This window comes from Manis javanica, chromosome 6 (genome assembly GCF_040802235.1).
Source record: "Manis javanica isolate MJ-LG chromosome 6, MJ_LKY, whole genome shotgun sequence".
Taxonomy (NCBI): domain Eukaryota; kingdom Metazoa; phylum Chordata; class Mammalia; order Pholidota; family Manidae; genus Manis; species Manis javanica.
The window spans coordinates 149018399-149041369 of NC_133161.1; the positions used below are offsets into that span (position 1 = coordinate 149018399).

At 53.1% G+C, this 22971-nt stretch overlaps 1 protein-coding gene and 1 long non-coding RNA gene across 5 annotated transcripts in view; one reads left to right on the forward strand and one right to left on the reverse strand.

The window, feature by feature from the left end:
• TTC12 (tetratricopeptide repeat domain 12) overlaps window positions 1-20723 on the reverse strand; it is a 35178-nt gene extending 14455 nt beyond the window's left edge. The window contains exons 1-13 of one of the 3 annotated variants that reach the window (XM_036992831.2): window positions 20638-20722; window positions 19339-19411; window positions 14109-14272; window positions 13552-13573; window positions 12887-12964; window positions 12072-12193; window positions 7917-7976; window positions 6851-6922; window positions 4178-4238; window positions 3573-3761; window positions 2497-2566; window positions 1608-1696; window positions 383-551 (exon numbers count right to left, since the gene is read on the reverse strand). In XM_036992831.2, coding sequence (XP_036848726.2) covers window positions 383-551; window positions 1608-1696; window positions 2497-2566; window positions 3573-3761; window positions 4178-4238; window positions 6851-6922; window positions 7917-7976; window positions 12072-12193; window positions 12887-12964; window positions 13552-13573; window positions 14109-14272; window positions 19339-19396 — 1154 coding nt within the window. In that variant the 5' untranslated portion in view covers window positions 19397-19411; window positions 20638-20722. Of the gene's footprint in view, window positions 1-382; window positions 552-1607; window positions 1697-2496; window positions 2567-3572; window positions 3762-4177; window positions 4239-6850; window positions 6923-7916; window positions 7977-12071; window positions 12194-12886; window positions 12965-13551; window positions 13574-14108; window positions 14273-19338; window positions 19412-20545 lie in introns of all 3 variants that reach the window. The other 2 variants (XM_073239773.1, XM_073239774.1) reach the window with 2 other exon arrangements.
• LOC108409057 (uncharacterized) lies at window positions 19444-21649 on the forward strand. Of its 2 annotated transcripts, none has more exons than XR_012132773.1 (4): window positions 19444-20273; window positions 20819-20996; window positions 21181-21243; window positions 21517-21649. It is a non-coding gene; the product is annotated as an uncharacterized lncRNA (long non-coding RNA). The 2 variants fall into 2 exon arrangements; XR_001856127.3 differs by lacking the exon at window positions 19444-20273 and adding an exon at window positions 20555-20677.
• The last annotated feature ends 1322 nt before the right edge of the window (window positions 21650-22971 follow it).

Below are 22971 nucleotides of genomic sequence, written 5' to 3' on the forward strand. Positions count from 1 at the left end.
TTGGTTTACACTCACTTGCTCCAGAAAGGGCAGACAGCATCACCTCAGTGGAAGGGGAGTCAGGACAGGGCAGGGGGCTGGCCAGGCAGGAGCACATGGCCCACGTCAAAGCCGGCCTCCCGTTTGGTTTTGGCTGCCCTCAGCCCAGCGGCAGTACCTGCAGGAGGGAACCGAGCCTCGGGGGCAGACGCCATGGCCCTAAGTCAGGACAGGAGTCAGCCCCGAGGTCCTCAGGCATGAGAGCTCCCTCCAAAGGCTCCTCCAATCCTTCATGAAGTCGGCTGTGCCTCTTGGTCAGAGGTGGGCAAAGGGACGCAGACAGCTTCCCCTTGCAGGCGGCAATCGGGCACGTGGCAGGGAGGGCCTGCCAGCAGAGCCTTACCGGGTCAGGTCAAGGTGGCTGACGATGAGGGCCCGCCCGTGCTCCGTCTGGGTGAGCTGCAGCAGCAGGGCCAGGCTCTGCCACCGGACGGCCAGGACGCTGGAGGCCAAGAGTGTGGGCAGCAGTCCGCCAATGATGGGGTGTCCCACAAGCAGCCGCTGGTTTTCCTCTGCAAGACACGGATGCCCGCCTTGTGCAGATGGTGACAGCAGCGGGACCAGCCCTGTCTCCCGTCCCAGTGGGAGGCCCAACTCTCCCCTCATCAGAGGCAGGACCCTGAGTGGAAGAGCAGGGACCTTAGACTGCCGGGCCTGCATGTCCAGGCGCCGGAGCCCAGTCACCTCAGGACTCCTCCGTGTCCTCGGCAGTGAAAGGAGGAGGAGGGCCCACCAAACCCTTCCGAGGATCGACCGAGTTCCTGCGGGCACCAGCTCACAGGTGGTGCTCACCCGCCAGCTATCCCGTGGATCTTGCCACAGCTCTGTGGTGGGGGCATTTGGAGGTGTGAAGACGGGGAGGGAAATCAGCTTAACTGTGGACTATCTTTCGGCCATGCTTTCCACGCACTGGCCCACGCACCCACTTCAGGGCTTTCCCGAAAGCTGGAAGCACACGAGAGCACACCCCCTCCCTAGACGGTGCGCTCCTGCAGCGTGCAGGCCCTGGGTTGGCCCCCTTCCACCCAGTTCATTGTCCAACCAGGTATGGGAATCTGTCTGAGGGTGGGCAGAGGTCCAGGCTAGCGGGTGAGGCTATGTCTGAAACACAGCAGAGTTTATTTTGGGTTTATGTTTTTTCTTATACCGGAAAGGTGGCTCACTGTAAACAACTGAAGTGACACACGACCAGGAAGCTGGTAGCGAGTCCCCTGCCCTCAGACCTCTCGAGGTATAGCCCATTCCCCAAAGGAGCGGTTCACGCCACCCATGCACGACGTTAAAGATCTGATGCCTCCTGCCCTGCGACTGGCTTCTTTCTCCCACTCAACATCTACCGCAGACTTAGGTCCATGTCCTTGCTTCAAAGTGTTCCTTGTTCCTTTAAAAAAACTGCTTTGTATTTATTGAGTTGGACAGGCCAGGATTTCATTGACCCGAGATACAGTCTGCCCACCAGCTGCACAGAAGTCATGAGGCCCCATGAGCACCGAGTGCCCGGGCGGCGGGGCCACGCGGCGCGCTGTGACTGTCCTTAGCGGCGACCGGTGGCGATGGCCCAGGCTCACCGTTCCCACCGCACACAGCCCGCCAGAGCCTGAGGACAGACACACATACGGCCTCTTCCCCTGCATCTTTCGTTTCTGTGGACAGGCACCTGAAATGGACAAGGGAGACCAGTATTAAAATGGAAATCTGTCTTGATCTTCTTTTCAGTGGGTTTTATTTCACTTCTAGACCCCTCAGACGTGGGCATAAGAGAATAATTCTGTGACTCAGAGCTGCAGGCCCCCAGGCCCAAGGGGCTGCCAAGCCTGAGCTTAGAGCTCTGGGTGAGGATGCGGGCCGAGCGCGTCAGGGCTGCGTGGAGGGAGGGTGGTGAGCCGGGGCCACTGGCGATCGAGGGCCACACCACGACCGATGGCTGTGGTGGGCCAGCCGGCCACCGAGGGTCATGCACCTCCTCACACACGCAGACATGTCAGCCCGCATCAGTGTCCTAGGCTTCAGGAACTGCACCTGAACCACTGAACTAGAAATAAAATAATATATTTAGCAAACCGCCTCCTACCAAATGGGCCTTTCTTCAGATGGAATTATAAATAGGATCAGCCAGGACCCAGCTGATCTCATTTCCTGACATGATTGGCAAACCCAAGACAGGCAAAGAACACATAGAAATCTCCCAAAGACCGGAGGGAAAGCAGGAAGCAAGGCCATTTCTCTGGCTCTGAGGGGCGTGGAGTCCCGAGAGGCTCTGCTGGCCTCTTCCGGGCAGCTGCTGACTGGCGGGACTCAAACAACCTGGGCTCGAAGCCAAGGGCCCTCATGGGGCAGCTCTGCGCCCATCAAGGGGTCCCTAATCTGTGAGGCCCTGGCCCCGTCCAGGGAGGTCCTGCCCGTGTGATCAGTGCCCTTCCCCGCTTTGAGGCTGGCTGTCTTCACAGACATCCCTACCTTCTTATGACCTCATTCTCACCGATGATACTGAATCCATTGTGTATTCTAAATAAAGTACGTTCTGTGCCTGAAACAAATTCACAGAAAATCACATTAGACTCCTGGACTATCTGGCTGATGTCCAGCTCTAATGGAGCCAGCTGATCATAAGAAACCCAATATGGAATGTCAAGGTCACTGAATTAACAGTTTGGGCAGAAACAAATACCTTCACATTCTGAGACCTACGCCTGTCATCAGCCATGTGATGGAGTGACGTGAGCAGGCCATCCTGTTTACAGGAGAGCTGGGCCTGGGCAGCCCCACGGGCTGACAGCTCAGCTTTTGTGGCCTTTAGGGACTCCAGGGGCAGCCTACCCTCGGGGAAGAACCGGCATATCCATCCGTTCTGAAATCTTTATTTCGAAGCTGTTTCCAGGCTCTAGAGAGGAACCTATTATCTCCAAGAAAGTACTGATGGGTATTTGAGTACCTCCACTGTACAGTAAAGGGAAGTCAGAGACTCCATCTATCTGTACAAACAACATCCCATCACTGAGGCACAAAGGTGGTTTAAGCCCTGGTATCAGAGTTCACAGGACCTGGTGAGAGAGAGCAGCGTGGCTCTCACTACAGGGGTCACAGCTGATGTTCGCTCTGAAACTGACGTCCTAGGCGGTCCTTAAGTGACGGGAGAGAACCTGGCGGTTTATCCTACAGGACTCCCCTACGGTTGGTGGGGGTGAAGTGTTGGGGTGTGGGGGGTGTCAGTGCCGACGGGGGGAGCCTGGGTGTGTGCGTGCCGTCTCTGAGTGTGCTGTGTGCAACACGAGTAGGTATATGTGAGCACATGCTGTGTGCGTGCAGTGCACGATGGAAGCGCATGGGGAATGAGGGTGTTGCGTGTTTGTGTCGCTGTGTGTGTGGTGTTACTGTTGGGGTACACACGCTCTGAAGAGAGGGTGGAGCTGGGGTGGGTGTACTTCTTGGGCGCCCCCGCTGTGGGCATTACAGTAGATCTTCAATCAATATTTGCGGCAGGAAGGGAGGCGGGGATTGTCTGCCCCCTGAGGGCACACACATCTCTGGCTTACGGTCCTGCATCAGGTCAGCCAGGATCTCAGTCCCCCCCGCGTAGAACAAGGGGATCTGGTCCGGTTTGGAGAGACTGGCCAGGAGACTCGTCGTCGTCACTGCTGTGCCCTTTCCTGAATCCAGGACTTCAAGGGCTTCCTTCTCTTGAAGGTCTGCTTTCTCCCGAAGATCTACGTGATTCAGGTAACCTAGCAAAGCAAGAGGGAAAAAACGCCGACACCTGTCACTGCTGCACAAGGAGCGGCCTCTGCTGAGGGAGGGAGGTCGAGAGACGCAGAGCACAAATTCAATTCCGTCTCGTCTTCAGCAGGGGAGATTCTACGCAATCCACGCCCAGAGTCTTAGGCCATCTTGGAGATTCACGGACAACATTATTCCCTGCCTAGAGGCTCTAAGGGAGACGGTGGACGAAGGGAGGAGGGCAGAGATTTGGTGGGAGAACAGAGGGAAGAGGGGCAGGTGGCCTGCTGACACAGGGAAGCAGATAGCACGCAAGGCAAGGCTGGGCTTTGCGGCCAAGCGCGGAGGAAGCATGGCGGGTGCCGCAGGTCCGGGGCCTGAAGGGGAGTGGGATCAACACGGACGCCGGCAGCAAAAGGCTCACCTTCCACCTGTGTCTGCAGTTGGGGGTTTATTTCTGAGATTCTCTGGTAACACGCTCTAGCCTGAAAGATAGAAAGAAGGCCTTGGAGAGTGGCCGGGGGTAAAGACGGTTCTAAGAGGGGCACTGGGCATCCCAGGGCCTGGCTTCTTCACTGTCTCCTCTCAGCCCCGCCTGCTCCAGCGCAGGGGGCAGGCATGGGGCGTCCACGCGCATCTGACATTTCGCTGAGACTCTGGTTCTCTGAGGCTATTATTTCAAAATCCACCTTTTAAAGTGGTGCTGTCTGACACCGCCTCTGACGGAAAACCCCCAGTCCTAATCCCCGCGGATCACGCCTGGCTGGGATAGGAATAATCCTAAAGCAAATGGGAAACTTAGACATGATATTTGCACTGAGAGAGCAGGTGGCTGCCCGCGAGATAGGCCGTGGAAATCATGAAGCCAGAGACACTGTCGACAGACTCGGGCACAGGACGGGAGAGCGGCCTGCTGGAGGCACTGCTGCCAACGTTCACGGGCCACGGGAGGCGGCTGGAAAAGCTGGGTGTGGGGGCTCCCACGGAGCAAACGTCTGGAGGGTTTCCGGAAAGAGAAAGATCCTGGCTCGTGGGCCGATGCGGGTTCAGGGCGGCAGGGTCCTCGGGACCTCAAGAGCCACCTGGGGCGTGCTGTGACCAGGCCCCGAGAGGAAAAGCCTGGGAACAAACAACACAACAGCAAGAGCAGCGCTGAGCTGCGCTGGAGGCTGGGGGCTCCTCCAGAGGCTTCGGGTTAAGGACTGAAGGGAAAGCGCCACAGTGAAACAGAGAAGTGTCACCGGACAGAGCGCACACCCCAAACGGGGTGGCCGTGACCCCCACCACATCCATAGGTTGAAACCCGACCCCGGTATGATGCTTTGGAGATGGGGACTTTGGGGGGTGATCAAGTCATGGGGGGGGACCCCTCGTGAGTGAGATCAGTGCCCTTATCCAAGAGACCCCAGAGAGCCCCCTCACCCCTTCAGCTGCCCACATACTGGGAAGCAGGCCCTCACCAGGCAGTGGATCTGGTGTCTTGATCGTGGACTTCCTAGCTCTCAAACTGAGAGAAATAAATGCTTCTTTGCTGAAGCCCTCTGGTCGATGGCATTCTGGTTTGTGAGCCCAGAGGACTGGCACGGGGACCCCAGACTCGACTTCCTCTCAGCCGAGAGCTCACCTATGGGCAGTTCCTCCAGGCCCCGCCATCAGCACGCAGCGGTGTCCCCTCCCTTCCCAGCACCTCCACCACCCTTCAGAGAGCCTTCCGACCGCCCCGTTCTTCCCTCGCCCAGATGTGCTCTCAGCACGGCAGGAGCTTCTTTAACACACAGGTCGATCTTTTCCCTCCTTTACTCAAAATCCTCCCGGCTCTGCTGGGAAGGCGCCAGCTCAGGTAGAGGACAAGCCGGGTCCTTCAGAAGCCTGCCAGGCCCTGGGGACCCACCCCATGCACCCCACCACCTGCCCGACCTCATCTATCACTCCCCTCCTGGCCGGCTCCGCTCTGACTACCCCTGGTATCCAGAAAATACGTAGTACTGTCACTCAGTGTAGAAAGGCAACCCAATGAGAAACTCCGCAAAGGATCGGAAGGGATACTTCTCCAGAGAAAATATACAAATGGCCAATAAGCACAGGAAAATATGTTCGACATTAGCCATCAGGGAAATACAAGTCACAACCACAAAGACACACCGCGCCACCCGCCCCGGGACAGCTGCGCCCACAGACAACGAAAAGCATCCAGATTCTCGGGTGGAGAACAGAAACACTCTCACCGCTCCTGCCAAGGTTAGACGGTCACCACGGGGCCCGGCAGCCCTGCTCCTCGGTACACACCCAAGAGCACTGTGAACACGTACACACAGATCTGTGCCTGCTGCTCAGTGGCCCAAAGTGGGACGACCCAGTGGCGTTACTGATGCATGGAAACACAGTGTGGTGTGTCCATGCGGCGGAATATCACTCAGCAATGCAAGGGACGGAGGCCGACATGCATCACACCGTGCATGAGGCTGCAGACACTCTCAGTGAGAGGCAGTCACACAAGACCACAAATTATGTAACCCTATGTACACAAAAAGTCTAGAATAGTAAGTGGTTGCTTAGGGTTGGGAGGGGCTGGAGGGAAAGGGAGTGACTGCTAGTGGGTATAGGACTTTTAGTAGGTGACAAAAATGTTCCAAAATTGACTGTGGTGAGTGTGGTGCCACTCTGAATACACTGAAAAACACCGAATCGTACACTTTCCACAGATGAATTGTTGGGAATGTGAATTCTCTCTCAATAAAGCTGCAATTAACAATATATGATACCTGGGTGTGTATGTCTATCTATCTGCACGGTTGCTTCTGGGGGAAGAGTTTACAAGGGAATTTTTTTTCATCTCTTTGCCTGTGTCTTTTCCCTCTGGAGATGCTCCTCCCAGGGCTGAACAAGCACTGACAGGAGATACTGCAGAAGGGTTCCTACAGCCGGTGGGGCTGTGCTAGATGACACACAACATGCTTCCCAAGGCGCTAAGATCTACCCGGAAAACACTAAAAGGTGGATCGATATCCAATCACCTCGAGGAAAGTGGCTTTCCTCTAAGATGACCTGAAGCCCCACTGTGGTCAAACATGCCGCCCACGTCCCTCTAAGAACTTACCCCACTGTAGTTCTTCAGGGCCAGATGGGCTTTTCCCATGTGGAAATACGCTTTTGTGCATTTTTCATCACACTGCATGAAAGAGAATGGCTGATCAGACGCTTCAGAAGATCTGAGGTCATCAGCTCTCCTCTAGCCACCCAGCGAGCAGAGTGAAAACAGCTTTGGTTCTCAGGACATCGACCAGAGTTGACAATTAAAACTTTTCTCTGCATCTGTGACCAAAGATAATTGGTGCCTAGAAAGGGCCTGGAAGCGCAAATGAGTCATCAAACTGATAAATGATACTCGCCAGTTTTCATTTCCACTTAACGAGACCTCGATCAGGAAACAGACCAGAAGCCCTTAGATGAGAACAGCTCTTGACCTTGGCTGAACATCAGAATCACCTGGGATGCTTATAAAAATCCTGAACCACACACCGATTAAATTATACTCTGGGGTAGGGCCCAGGCATCAGTGACATCTTTAAGCTCTCCCGGTGATGTGAGTGTGCAGCCAAGCTTTATCAGTAAAGAGGAAAATTCACTATAGGTAAACAGCTGAGTTACCATTACTTCTTAGTGGGCCTGGCAAATTTCCCTATAAACTAAAATAAACCACAACATATATATTGGGACCTTATATTCTTCTCGCTTAAGATCAGGCGGGATGCCCCTTTGAAAGGCAGGATTCAGACTTTCAGCTGAGACTATACTGTCTGCACGGGGGCCCTGCACCTGCCTGCCCCTAATCATTCTAACTCCACAGGGAATGATTTGGCACAAAAATATAAACTATGATTTAAAGCATCCAGGTAATTAACTGAACCCCTTTTATGTACAGGGCATACGCCAGGTTGAATGCCCTTCAGGGCTTGGATAAGAAGTTAGGCGTGTAACTCAGGGGTCTAGAAAGTCCTGGGGGGAATCCCTGGTCTGCCTCTCCCCTGACTCATAATCACGTCTCCGCCACGGGCTGCCGCGAGGAGGAAACGCATGTAAAACGGGGCAGCGCCAGGTGACACAACAGGAGGCGCCGTTGCTGCAGCTACGACCCAGTCCACCACGTGGGAGGGAAACCTCACCTTCAGAGCCCAGTCGCAGTCCACCAGCGCCTTCTGGTAGTCCCCGAGCTTTATATACGCCTGTATGGACACAAAGAGCTCATATTCCCACACAACTCTGCGGCAAGCGGTGTTCAGTTAACACGGAAAGGGCACTGGACGGTGGGAGGGGGATGGGAAGTGGCTGGGTCCTCCTCCTGTACAGTCAAGTCCCAGCAGGAACCGCAGGAATGCACACTGGGCAGCTGAGGGGAGTTTAACAAAGGACTAGTCATTTAACGTGATGTTCCCAAACAGATGAGGCAGAGCTTAGGAAGCCGACAGGGACGTCACAGAACCCCAAGGCTGGCGACAGTGGTACCATTATCACCGCTAGCACTGAAGGGGCAGCAGGAGGGGCTGTCATCGACGCGGGAGAGGACAGCTTCACAGAGGGCACAGCCGGAACAGGGACGGGGGCCTGGGGCAGAGTCAGCACCCCAAGCCCACTCTCTCCTTCCTTCTGGCCTCACTGGCAAAACCCAAATGGAAGCTAGGAAGTCAAAGGGTCTGTCGGCAGAGACCAGACTCTTGGGAACAGGGCAGGGCAGAGAGGCAGCCGGAGAGGCCAAGGACGTACCCAGCACACTAACCACATCTACAAGGCCTCTGGAGTCTACCTGGCTGTGAATATTCCAGAAGGAAACCAAGTGATAAGGAATCAAAGCAATAGTAACAAGTGTCAGTGAGAATGTCAAGAAATCGACCCCTGACGCCCAGCTGGGGGTATCAAATGCTGCAGCCACTTTGGAAGATGGTCTGGCAGCTCCTCAAGAAGGTAAACAGAGGGACCACACGGCCCAGTTGCTCCTGGGGGGATACCTGAGGGGACCCTAACGTGTGTCCACACAAACTTGTACAACAGATGTTCCCTGCAACAAAGGCCATAAAGTAGAAACAACTCAGATGACCATCAACTGGTGAGTGGATAAATAAAATGTGGTCCATCCATACAATGGATTATTATTTGGCAATTAAAAGGACTGAAGTACATAATACATATTCATGAGTGCCCTTGAGAACATGTTGAATGAAAGAAGGCAGACACAAAGGGAAAAATATTCTATGGTTTCATGTATATGGAATGTCCAGCTAGGCAGATGTAGAGAGACAGAAAGTAGCTTAGAGGTTGCCCGGGGCTGGGGGGGACAGAAGGGAGGATGGGGGTGGCTGCTTGGAGAGTGTGGGGTTTCTTCTCAGGGGAACAACAGTGTCCTAAGCTGACTGTGGTGATGGTCGCTCCCCTCTGTGGACAGACTACAGCCACTGACTCCCACCCTTGGAATGGGTGAACTGCGTGTTCTGTCACTTGTATCTGGAGGAAGCTGTCACCAAGAGCCATAGAAGGGAGAGTTGGGCCTCTCCCCTCACAAGCACAGCAAGGAGAGCCACAGAAAGGACTTGCAGTCAGACGGTCACTATGAGCCCCCAGTGCCGAATGCTGGGGCACTCTTTCAGGATCCCCTGAAATGGAGAGAAAATCTTGAAATGGGAGAAAATCTTGAAAGATCAAGAATCAACTCAGAATTCGGGGAGCTATTCAAACAACACTGGATTTAGTTCATGTACAGCTTCAGACGACTGGGGGCACCTAAACAGGGGGAAGGCTGCACCAGCACCCCAAGGGCCCCAGGCCCTCGGCACCACTGCTGGGCATGGCAGGCGGGCAGTGAGCCCCTGGCTAGTTGCACTAAGTGGGCTCTTCTTTTGGACAGTCCCCTGGGCAGCAGCAATGATGACCCCACGGCACAACAGGAAAATCAGGCCCCACGGGCACACGTGGCTCTCCCAGGGCCCCATCAGTCACCTGTAATAGGGCCATGCCACGTGTGGGTCTGCCCGTCACCAAAAGTGCAAGGGCACTGTGACATTCTGATGAGACAGTTACAGGGAAAGCCACTACGGGGTCGGAGCCGTCACCCACGGGGCACCTGAGCAGCGCACCCAAGTGAGGAGGGAGCAGGCGACGGCCAGCCCGGGCGCCAACAGAGACGCTGCTGTGACGTGCTGCCCTGGGTGGATTCTAACTGAAGAGGCGGCTCCAGGCCGCTGTTCTAGAAGGCACATCCTCTCCCCCGGGCTGGGCTTTCATTCCAAAGTCCCAGCATGTGAGGAGCAGCCCGTCTCCCAGACGCCGGCAGCCGTGGCTGCATGACACTGTTATTCAGGACACACGCAGACTCCGGAAAAGCCTGCACAGGCTTCAGCAATTTCTCTATACAACCTTTTTTTCTCTTTTGTTTTTCTTAAGGCGTAGATATAACACCCTATAACTTCCCCCTTGTATTTTGCTTTTCCACACTTTAAAAGGAGCTACTTTTCCAAATGGCAATTAAACTCCCGATTTATCTAAATTACACCAGTAATTGATCATAACATTAGCTCCAGGAGGAAAACAGCGATGAAAGGGTAGGTTCTGTCTCTAGCAAGCAGCAACAATCACTTCAGAGGTCCTTATTAAGTGTTTTCTAACTCTGCATGCAAACGGGAGGAATTTAAAGAACACTCAGTGGTTCACATGATCCGTGAGACCAGGCAGCACATTGTGCATTTATTTGCCTCTGAATAAGCTTTCTCTCTGGGTGGGAGAAACTGCTTGCCCTAAGCTTTTCCTCGCATCTGCTTATTTTTGTCCACTGTAACTCTTAATGTGATTCTCCAGAACTAATCAAAGTGCTACTTAACCTTGAATACACCAAAAATGCAACTCATTTTAATGGATCAGGGCATAGGCCATCTGAGTCACATGACACTGAACACAATTCAATTTCACTGCTTTCAAATGACTTCACAGTAACAAGAATGAACACCTATCAGCAGGTAAATGTTCTGGAGACCAAGTCTGGGAATAAATAAAGTGGAACTGTAATTATTATTTTAATTGTTTGCATTTAAATGTTTCTTTTGAAGTGCCAGGAGAAACCTAATTCCCTTAAATGGATTTATTATGCCTCCAGTGTTACATAACCTAACAAAGATTTTTTGAATACCTGTTATAAATAAAGACTGAGGGGAAAGTATAAGGCAGTTTTTGCCCTCAAAAAGTCCATACAGTCTTGTTAGGGTGATAACAGCGTGCGCTGCTCAGTCAGCCTCCGGCCGTTTTACTTGGCTATTCACTCCCTTATGACACTTTTTCCTCACAAACGGGGCTACGGAGAGGACACCCCCTGCTGGACTTACCCAAACTGCTCAACTAATGAGGTTATGCTGGGCTTGGGTGTGTTTACCATTAAATCACTGCCACTTCCCAGACTTTCTGGTCTCCTCACATCCTGTTTCTTTTAACACTCTCCCTCAACAAAGCAGAGCAAGACATTCTCAGCCCGAGTTACAAAAATTGGACCTCATGAGGTCTCTCCTGCCTTCTCTCCCTCTTGTAAATGACCTGGTGTCAAGTTCGTCTCACAGGGTGCTGCTGACATGTCCTCGCCGTCGGATGATCATGTCTGTGGCTCCGCAGCGCTTCAGGCCTGAGCCACACAGAGCTCTCCACACTCAGCTCAAGTGCTTTGCAAAGGTAAGGAGGCCACGGGGAGCCTTTTCATTTCAGCTGAGAACCATCAACCACGTCGCTTCTTTAAGCAGTAGGTAACAAGCATCCTGGTGGCGGATTTTACCTGGCATTCCAGGAAGCTGCACTTGTCCGTAATATAAAAAACTGAGGTATCAGGGACTTCAGAAACCCAAGATTTCTGAGGAACTGGCTCTAGGTGCACCAGCTATCCAGTCTACCCCAGTCCCAGAATCTCAGTCAGGCAGGGAGTGATGCGAAGAGCATGAAATTAACAGGAGAGTGGCCCTGGGAAGCCCAGATTGCCAGCGCCCAGCAGCGGCAGACCGCCGAGGCCTCACAGGCCACTCATCCCCCCAGGCCGGCTGCCAGGGACGCTGGAGCTGACCTGCGCTGTGGGGAGCTGGGGGTGCATAGCTCTCCCCAAGGCCCCCTCAAGCATTTCAAGTCGGCAGACTGAAACTGGACACTGGCAAATGTCCCACATAAATCAGCTCGCCCACAGCCTGGCAGAGCCAGCTGTCAAGGTCCACCAGCACACCGCGGGGCCAGCGGCTCCCTGACTTCACAAGCCGAGTGGCTAGGCTCCCGGAGAAGGCCCCGGGGACACCCAGCCCACTGACCTGGGCCCGGTTGGTGTACAGCACCCTCACGTCCTTCAGCTTCTCCAAACCCTCGCTGTAGCGCAGGACGGCCGATTCGTAGTCGCCTTTGGCAAACGCTTCGTTCCCCTTGTCCTTCAGGGCTAGGAGAGTACGAGTCGCACAGGTGAGCGCTTCCCCCCCGCCAGGAAAATGCCTCCAGATTTCATTCCCCTCATTTCCACCTCGATTTTGAAGGATGCACCTTCCACCCATCCAAAGGTTTCTCTCTGTGACATTACAGGGTATTTTAGGTAATTCCTCAGGAAAAGTAAGTATTTCTGCCCTAAGGGCCAGAACCTCTGCGAGACTGCCACAAAAGACAAGTCTCTGCTTTCAATGTCTCATAAAGAGGGTCAACAGAACGGTTCAGATCCGCAAACGTACCACCGGCTGGTAGAAAATGCATGTTGAAAGCATTCTTCTGCCATGCGTACCTTCCCCGCCCACACGCTACCCTATCTCATTCTTCTCTATTTTTCTTCACCCTTCTTGTATCTTTGGAATCTTGTTTCCTTCTTCCTTTTTACTTCTTCATCTACGCCGCAGCCACTGGCACCTCCCCCACCCTGCCTGCTTCCCAGGCACTGTCCGTGCTGTTCACGGTCATCTGCTGAGCCCACCCGTCTGCTTCAGGAGGAGGTTTTACTGCAGGCTGACTGGGGGCTGCGTCCCACTCCCTACTTTTGAGGACAGGCCATCCATGGTTTCAGGTCCCACAGCCCCAGGCCCATCATGAACCCCCGACACCTCGCAAGGACCCTCCCAGCCACTGGAAGGCGGAGGCTGGCGGTTACCGTGGGCCAAGGCTTGGTTCTCTCTTCTTCTCTGGGCACGCGCTTTTGCGTCCTTCTCCACAGATGCCAAGAAGGCTTCTAACAGCAGAGTAATTACACATATTAAAAAGAAAAATCCAAATAGTATAATCAGCTCTTTAGCTCAAATTCAGAGGAAGGCTACTTTAGAGCTTCAGAGCCACATTTCTCATGCATCCACGTGTGCACGCGCACACGCGCACACACACGTTCTGAGGCAACCAAAATGACATTTTCTTAATTTGACATTAAATGGTAGTCTGTGTGATGATGACTGTCTGTGCTTCAAATTTGAATTATGCCTTTTAAAAGCGTCTTTCTTTGAAGACAGACTTTTTTGTTCCATTTGGCATAATGAGCTTCTGAGCTGAGCAGCAAAAACTATCTGGATCCCTTGAGCAGCTAAGATAAACTGGATGTTACAGAATAACTGAATTCAGTTACAAAAGATTGGCCAGGAGAAAACAGAGAAAAACGTCTGACTACTGTTCCCTCAGACCACTGGCAACAGAGCTGGGTGATCAGCAGGTCTTTGTCCATGGCTTGTTTGTAAGCCCAGATGCTATAATTTAATGGTCTGGAAGCTATAATCAGCAAACACTGATCTTAAATAAATAATACCGGTTGGGAAGAGATACCATACTTACCTGGGTTGATGTCATCTGCATCCTGCAGGGCACAGGTCATCATAAAAACAAAGAAACAAATCTCATAAACCACTCTGATTCATACATATACAGACCCAAAGACAGATTAATTATAAGTGGGAACAGGGTCACTTCCTTTAGCCATCAGTACTGAAGGGTCCACAACTTAGGGAGGTTGCTTTAAATCAGGAGATCTGATAATAGCTACAATTGTTTGGGGATCAAGTGTGCAGAAGGAAGGGTGAGCAGGGTAAGGGACCCCAGTTGTGGCTGTATGAGTTGGAAATATGAGTTAGTAAAATATATTACTTTAACAATACAGCTTAGATATGGTCACAACCTCAGGTGGTGGAGAGGCCAAATTTTCATTAAAATAAACTCAAAGGTTTGTTTATAGATGACTCAGAAACAGTGAGGAAAAAAATAAGAGTTTATACTTCTTTGTAGGAAATAAATCTGGTGAATCTAAAGAACAAAATGCTATTTGAGCCTCAGCAGACAGCCTGAGATCAAACCACTATAGCTACTCATAAAACTCTGGAATAGAAAAAGGGAACCTTGGCAGGCGCCTGTGGGGGACTGATCACGGTCCTGTTCAAGGTGGTCCTGCATCCGTCCTCCCCTCGGACTTCCTCTGTGGACAGCAGTCTCTTCTCTGTCTCGAGGACAGCTTTCTGTTGTACAACCGGGTCATCAGAATTCATGTCCTGAATTATACTGGCTAGAGGAGAAATCAGATAGGAATCATTCAAACAAGGTCTGCAAAGGGAAAGACACCATTTACTAGAAAGGATGCAGTAGAACATTCATGTGGAAGGACTTTCACTTTTCCAGCTTTATTGAGATATAACTGACATACAACATTGTGTGAGTTTAAGGAGCACAATGTGATGAATTGATACATGCATATATTGTGAAATGCTTTCCACCATAAGGTTAGTTAACACATCACCTCCTCATATAAAATTTAGCTATTTTGTGTGATGAGACTATTTAAGAGTTACTCTCTTAGTGACTTTCAAGTATAAAATATTCACCACAGTCCCCATGCTGCCCATATCCCCAGAATTCATTCATCTTATGACTAGAAATTGGAGCCCTCTAACATCTCCCCATTTCTTTTCTTCCCACTTATTGAGAAATAATTGACTTACATCCCTGTGTAAGTTAAAGGTACACAGTGTGACACAGACACCTGGGAAACTGGTCCTAACTCAAGGGTCTATCAGTGATGCCAGCCTATACCAGGACTGCCATCCTATTATATTCCTAACACCATTCCAATGTGTGTTTTTTCCCCACACCACCAAGCAGTCCCTGACACCAGCCAGGTGTCCTGTCCTATAATTCAACTCATTTCTGACAGATCACATCCCATGGGCCAAGGCCTGTCTTACGAGACTGCCCAGCCCACCAAGCTCAGGTGCCAGTCACAGGCCCAGGTCATCACCCATGTTCCTGACTGAACGGCTGTGGGCTGGAGGTCCCCGTGCCTTCCTCCTCCGGCTGCATTCATTGCTAGAGCAGCTCACAGGACGGGATTCAGGACACATTGTGCTCGCTAGATGGTCAGTTTGTTATAAAAGGACAGACTCAGAAAAGCCAGAGGGACAGAGGTGTAGGACAGGCACGCGGGAAGGGTATGGGGCTTCGGCGCTCTGAGCCGCCACCCCACCCAGGTTGCCGCGTGTCACCCTGACAGTTCTTCTAACGGCCCTCTGGTTTTCACGGACGTGCCGCCACCCAGGCATGAAGGGGTTGGAGGGCTGTCTGCCCAGTAACAGTGTTGTTTGCGCAGTTAAATCTTCAAAGATTCTATTGTCCTTTGGCTGCTTGGTATCGACCTGTCGTTACTGTGGATGGGTCTTTTCTTCACTGTAATTCTGTCAGGTTTTACTCCTGGATTTTAAAGAACTTTTCATCTTTTTGTGCTCTATAGATTTTAAAGCTATTTATCCAAAGTTTGCAATTTAGAATTTCTGTATCTTTCTTGTGAATTTTTCCTTTTAAATTGTAGCCTTTGCTTGAAAATCAGTTTGTCTGATATTAATATTCAGAATCTACTTTCCTCTGGATAGTATTTACCTGGTCAACATTTTTCCATCTTTAAAGTTTCAACTTTCCTGAGCCCTTAAGTTTAGGTGTGTCTATTTCATACAGCACCATAGATGGAGTTCTAAAGATCCAGTCTGACAACCTGTTTAAACTGGAGATGAGTCTATCCGTTTCACCATGATTACTGATACAGTGTTTGGACCGATTGCTCCTGTTGTATGCCTGCTGTCTACCCTGCTGTCCCCCCGTCCTGCCCCTCACTGGCTCCATGGAGTTCCCTTACCCCCTGTTTACCCTGCACAAACTGGGATCACATGCTTTCCTGTTTATTCTGGTAATGGTAACCATGATCACTTTAACAAACATACTTAACAAATCTAAAGTTTGAGGTCATTTATGATTTATCCCGACTTTCTAGATGTTTGGTAATGGAAGGGACTTTAGGCTCTCTCAGTGGTAACACTGCACCAAGTGGGAGGCCCCACCTACTCATCCACCTACTAGAATCTGGCTTCTTCCTCCAAAATTGTTCCACCAAAGTTACAAACGATCTGCACTTGGAGATCACTTTTAGACCTGGTTTTGATCAAACTCTCTGAAACTGCTGGCCATGCTGACCACGTCCTTCTCTGTGAAATGACCTTTCTCTCTGCTTCCATAACAAAATTCTTCTAGCTTCCCTCCCGCCCTGCTGGCCACTGCTTTTGGTCTCCTTTACTTGCCCAGGTCCTCTCCCGCCTACCTGTGAGGCTGTGGCGATCCTGGGTCCCTGCCCAGGCTGCCCCTCCTTTCTAGCCCTTCCTGTCCTCATCCGCGGCTCCAAGTACGAGTTACACATCAGCACCTCCTCAGCTGACACCCCAGCCACATCCCTGCTCCCAGGTTCGGGATTGTAGCTCCTGCTGCCCCTGGACCGCCTCACTGGGGCTGTCACTCTTCACACTGGGCCTGCCCATCCTCTTTCCCTGAGACCGTTGCTCCTTCAAAGGTCCCCCACCTCAGCAGGCAGCCCGACCACTCCGTCATTTGACACGAAACTCTCAGGACTCATTCTTGTCTGTGTCCTCGCCCTCGGCCCTTAAGGCCGTCACACAAGTGTGCCAAGTAAACGGAAATAGAGCTCAGATGTGTGCACTTGTGTCCAGTCCCATGGCTACAGCCCTGAACTAGCCAGTCCTTATTCTGGGACCACTGAACAGCCCCTAACTGGTCTCTCAGTGTCCGTTCTCTCCTCCCCTCCCGTCTGTACGCGTGGCTGGAGTGACTTCTCTGAGGCGTGAACCCCTGCTGCTCTGGGAGGGTCCCACTGCCCTCAGGGCTTCCAAGGCCCTCCCTGAGCTGGCCTTTCCCGACTCGGCTGGGACCCTTCTCTCCAGCCACACAGAGCTTCACATTCTGCCAGCTTCTCAGGAGCTCTGCACGCTCGTTTCATTCCCGGCCTTCCCACCCACCTCCTCGCACGCAGAACCCTCCCCTGCCCTCCCCCATGCCAGCTCCTGCTCCCTCACCAGATTTTTACTTAAATCTCATTCTTCAAGGAAGCCTTAGTAAACTGCAGTGGTGGACTGAATTATGCACCCCGCATCCAGATGTTCAGGCCCTAGCCCCCAGTTTGACATATTTGGAGATAGGGCCTTTAAAGACTCAATCAAGGTTAAACAGGTCATGTGGGTGGGGCTGTAGGCCACTTGGACTGATGTCCTTCTAAGAGGAGGCAGAGACACCAGGGATGCGCACAGAGAAAAGGCCGTGTGAGGACGGGAGAAGGTGGAGGTCTGCAAGCCAAGGGGTGCTCAAGAGACAGCAGCCCTGCTGACACCCTGACCTAGGCCTTCCCCCCAGAACTGTGAGAAAATAAACACCTGCTTCAACCAGCCAGTGTGCAGTGTCTGTTCTGGCAGCCCAGACAGACTCATCTGACTCCCTAAACTGAGCGAGCTTCCCTTGCGCTTTGCACATCTCTTGTATCGCACGTCACACTTGAAATTACTTTCCCAAGGGGCTGCAGAGGATATGAAGGACGGCGATTCTTGTGTATCGCTTCTGTGGTCTCCAGGGCCTAGCAGTGCTCAGTACGTAGCAGGGGCATCTACACATGTGCTTACATGAATCCAAATTATAAGTCAAATGATAAATTCAGCTCCTTAGCGGCACCAGCCACATGTAACTATTGGTTACCACAGAGGACAGTGCGGACAGAGAACGTCCCATCACCACAGCCGGGCGGCGCGGGTACGAATGCCGAGTGAGCCTGAGCGTGAAGGAGAGTCGGCACGGCCCGGGGAGGCGGCGGAGCGGGCGTGGGGGCCGGGGAGCTGGCGGCCGCTCCCGTGAGGTGAGGAGAAGGGCAGGGAGGACAGAGGTCCTGGTGAGAGCTTGAGAGCTATTGTGACTAGAGAGAGGAGGCAAGCAGAGAGAGTCTGGGTCGGATCTGCATTTGAGACACATTACCCTGTGGGGAGCGCAGGCCTGGAGGCAGGAGGGACAGTCAGGGGGTGGTGACATAGTCTGGTAAGAGAGCCAGAGCCAAGGGAGGGGGGAGAGGACCGAGCCGGGGACAGAGGCCAGACTTGATGACTGGCCCACTTCCGAGCAGAGGGCCAGGAGGAGTCCGACGGGACGTGTGGATTTCTGGGTGGTGGTGCCACCAAGGGGAAGGCAGAGGAAGCAGATTTATTTGGAAAGTGGACAGACAGGTGAAGAGAAAATCGGCCCGACTTGGACACACAAAGTGTGGTGTTTGAGGGCTACAGGGGGTGTGACAGAGGGCATAGAGGCTGGGGCTCCGAGAAGGCTGGTGGCAACTGAGACGTGCGGGTCCTCGGCAAACAGGTGGCAGTTAAAACCATGCGCTTGGACTAGACTGCTCGAAGGTGGGGGGAGTGGTGGGCCAAGGCCAGACGCCACAGAACATTCGGGGGAGCACTGAGAGGAGGCCCGCTGTGAGCACAAAGAACTCGTCATGGATGCACCCTCTATCAAGTCGCCCCGACTCTGTTCAAGGCCACTGCCTGGACCCAGGCAGCCTGCTGGAAGCAGAGGGTCGGCAGAGCCCATCTGACACGCGAGGCTTGTCTGGTCGCTGGCTGGCTTGTTTCTGTCATTGAACAAGGCCCTGAAGTTGGAACAGGACATGGCTGCTGCTTTGGAATCTCTTGGATGTGACCTGTGGGATCAGAGTACGTCCTTCAGATCCCGCCTGTCTGAACTGGGAGAGGGTTTTCTGCCTGCACGGAGAGAGACAGGGTCACGACAGCCGGGAGCCGTCCATGTGACCTGATGGACCCGGAGGGAAAGCCACTTGGTTTCTCCTCAGCGGCTCAAAGACAGCAATGGCTCTGCCCTAAAACATGAGGGACCCCAGCTGACCAAAGGGACTCCTGAGTGGTCACCAAGGAGAGAGCGAGGCACCCTGGCAATGGGGGGATAGCAGCTCCCTTTGACCTGACTCTGCATGGAAGGGACAAAACATGGAGGACAGCTGCCAGCCTGAATTCGGCCTGAACGTGAACAGCTTCCCCGATGCCAATTAGCAGCCAGAAAGTACAATCCCTGGGCTCTAATATGACTTGCTTCTCAATACGCTTTCTGTTTAATTTCAATTACATTTTTTCTTAGAGCTGTAAACCTGTCAGGCAGCCCAGGCACTGACTTACAGTAATCATTTCTCTTTTTAGTAGCTCCACCTCTCTAAAGTAGAATTTAATTTGTTTATGATTTACTGGTACTTACTGATTTCATCCACGTTTTTAAGAAATTTCTCTAAGTCTCTCTCTTGATCACCGGCCATCGTAAACCAGAATCCCTGAGGAAGGCAGCATAAATGATGAAAGTTAAGAATAACAAACCACTAAAAAATTCGTCAGGCTTATTAGCCTTCTTTAACCAAGCCAAGTGATTATTTTTAAGGCAGATTTGTGCTTATGACTGTCAAGAATAACAGCAGGGGGATCATTTCACTCTGACTGCTGTGAAGGCCGAGAGACACTCATTAGCCGGGGCGATACTTCCGTGAAGAGCCAGGCCCCCCTCCACTGGGGAAACACCGCAATTGTTCCGCCAATGCCCAGATCACCCGGCGACTCAGGGACCTGGGCGGAGACGGGGAGGCGGGCAGCTGGCAGGTGGCTGGATCAGAGGACGCCAGCCCCTGACTTTGATCATGACCCTGCCAGGCTGGCCCAGCTGGACGCTCACACCTGGCTGGGTAACAGGTAATCAGAAATGGGGCAATTTGCACTTAATGTCCCAACTCGTTTAAAATATAAGCCTCTGGCTCGCTCCTGGGGAGTGAAGAGAAGCGGCTGGCTGGCTGAACTCGACGGCAGTGCACCACGGCACCCCTCTTGGTACTTTAGACTCGACACCTCCGGGTCGGAGGGAGGGAGGGCGTCGTGGTGCGCCCACCGGTCCCCAAAGCTCAAGCACAGACCCCAGAACCGTCCAAAAAGTTGTTACTGCGTTTCTGAGTCGGTAACCCTGGAAGGTGCCCAGCCAGGCGTCGGGCGAGCCCTGCACGCGGCCCGAGGGACGCCGGTGTAGCAGCGCGGCCGGGGACGCGCCTGCGCCTGGGAATCTGCAACGGGCCGCGAACAGGCCGCACGGAGCACGGGGGGTGCGCGCTCGGCGGCAGTCCCGCCCCGGGGCCTCGCGCTTCCCCCGAAACGGTAACGCGGCGGGCGCCCCCGGGGGCGCGGTACCCGGCGCGCAGCGACTGGACACCGGGGCGCCGCCACCCACAGCACCGCAGGGCCGGGGCCGGAGCCCAAGGCAACGGCCGCGACAGGACGCGGAACCGGGCGCAGGGACGCCGCGCGCTGCACCCGGAGGAGGCCCGCGGGCCGCGAGAGGCGGCGACCGCGCCGTTGCCCGGCAACCGCCACAGCGTCCCCCGGCCCGGGCCCGCCCGGAGCTCCCCGCGCAGCCGATCCCGCCCCACCTGCCGGGACCAAGGCAGCGTCCCTTCCTCGGCTCCGACGGCCAGAGCAGGACGGGCCCAGGACGGACTCCGAGCCGGCCCGCCGCACTGACCTGAGGGGCCCGGGTGGACGGGAAATGGCGGCTGCGGGCGGTGGGGGCGGGGACGTCGTGGGCGTGGCCACCGGGGGCTAGGGGGCGGGGCGGGGCAGGAGGGGGCGGAGCCGGGCTGGGCGGGTCCGCAGGTGGGCGCGGCCGTGCGCTCTAGTTCCAAGCACCCCTAAATTCCTTTTAGAGCCGCGGTCGGGGATACGTGTGCGCCGCCCGGTTACCTGCGCCGACCTGGGATGAAGGGCAGGGACGCAAAACAGGGAATTTGAGCTGAGACGGAAGGGGCGAGCGCGCAGCGACCAGCTGCAGAGAGAGGCGGAAGCAAAGCGGACGGACGGCCCGGGCCGTCGGGAAGGAGCCCGGTACGGACCCGGGAGCGCAGGGGGCCAAGCGGGCTGCGGCCCAGAGAGCGAAAGGAAGGGGTGTGATGAAGCAGGGCCGGGCACACGGGCTTTTAGGAGGCTCTGGGTCTTCGTCCTAAGTACCATGGGCGGTTTTCAGGGGTGTTAGTAGAAGAGTGACAAGCTTAGATTTTTTTTTTTAAAGAAAATAATCCTAGCTGCAGTGTGGAGCATGGTCTGGAAGGAGGAAAGAGGGACACTATGGGAGGTAAGTTAGGAGGTGTTGGCAGTGGGTACTGGTAAGGGGAATAGAGAGGATTAGATGAATTTGAGGTATATTTTTGGAGGGAGAATTGACATAAGGGAAATAGCCACAGTGGCATTCAGGTTCTGGCTTGGGCCAGAATGGGGCTCTTCCTTGGCTGAGGTAGAGAAGTTCGGAGGTTTGGCATAATTAGTTCAAGATGCTGATGAATTATTCAAGTGTAGATGTTGAATAAATTGATAATTGTCCCTTAATATTTATTCTCCTCTTCTTCAGATGCCCCAGTTTTCAGCAAGGTGCAAGGCAACTGCCATAGACTGTATTTCCCAGCTTCCCTTACACAAAACTAAGCTTTGGCCAATTAGATGTAAGCAGAAGTAGTTGGTGATACCTCTGGAAAGTGCACTAATAAAGGATTCCCTTCTCCTTATCTCTTCTTCTGATTGGCTGGAATGTAGACAAATGGCTGGAGCCAGATGGGCCATTTTGGGCCGTGAGGTAGAAGCGGAACATGGGATGGAAAGCCACAGGGTACAAGGAGTCTGGTGTCCAGTGATCGTGGAGCTCCCCGCTTTTGGACTTCTTAACTCCACGTTTCTACATGGGAAAGCAGTTTAGTCTCAGTAACGTGGGGTTTTGGGACGGTAAAGACTTGCATGTTGTTTAAGTCACAGTTCTGTTGGGTTTTCTGTCACTTGCACACAAGCCTAATGTTAATTGATATGGAAGGCACTAGTCATTAATTCAACTCACATTTTTTTAAAGTTGGTATCTAATTTTTGTCATCACAAGCCCAAATAGTCCAAGTAATGTTATGCTGGCATAATGGAAATATTGATATTTAAAAATAAAACACATCAATATTTAAATACATTTTAAACACCAGACCAATTTAACTCTAAACATTGAGATCACACTATTAAGAAGCACATGAATAATGGTTTCGTGATGTCAGAAGTTATTTTTTCCTCCTTGAAGTCGTATTTCCAGTCTGCACCCTCAGAATACCATCCTAGTAGAGGATCTTATGCTTGAGTGCCTGTCACTGACCAGCCCATCATAATTCTCTGCCACAGAAGCACCAGCAGGTATTGCTGGAATGTTCGCTTTAGCCAGAGACCATACCGCAAGCCAGGTGCGTGGCCCCTGCCCTCAATGAACTCACAGTCTAAAGCCAGATAAACAAATAAGGATCGAGCAGTTTGAGGACAGTGACTCTTTAGTGCTTAAGAGGAAGGAGGAGGAGGACATGGCAGGAGGTGAGGCCCCCCAGGAATCAGAATTTACGTGGCTGATGTGGAAGCTGAGAGCTCCAGGTACAGGGGACAGAACGGGCCAGCTTCGAGGCAGGAGAAGTGCCATGTGTGAGAAGCAGAAAATTTAAGTGAAGGTGGTGAGAGATGAGCCTGGGGCTGTGGGTGGGCCCAGAGCATCGGGGAGGGAGGTACAGGAGGGGAGTGCGGAGCCAGGCAGGGCCTGGGCGGGAGGCAGGGGAGATACCTGGGCAGGAGGGGCGGGAGAGAGGGGTGGGTGTGTCAGCACCTCGGCCAAGCTCAGAACAGCAGAGTAACAACCCTCCGCAGCCACAGACACCGGTGGCATCCGAAGAAGTCACTTCTGTCTTGATGTCTCCTACACGGATCTCTGTCAAGATCTAACCCTATAAATCCAACGGGCTAGCTAGGCAAGGGATCCCTTGGGAGTGGGAGTTTTGTTTGGTTTTGCCTTATT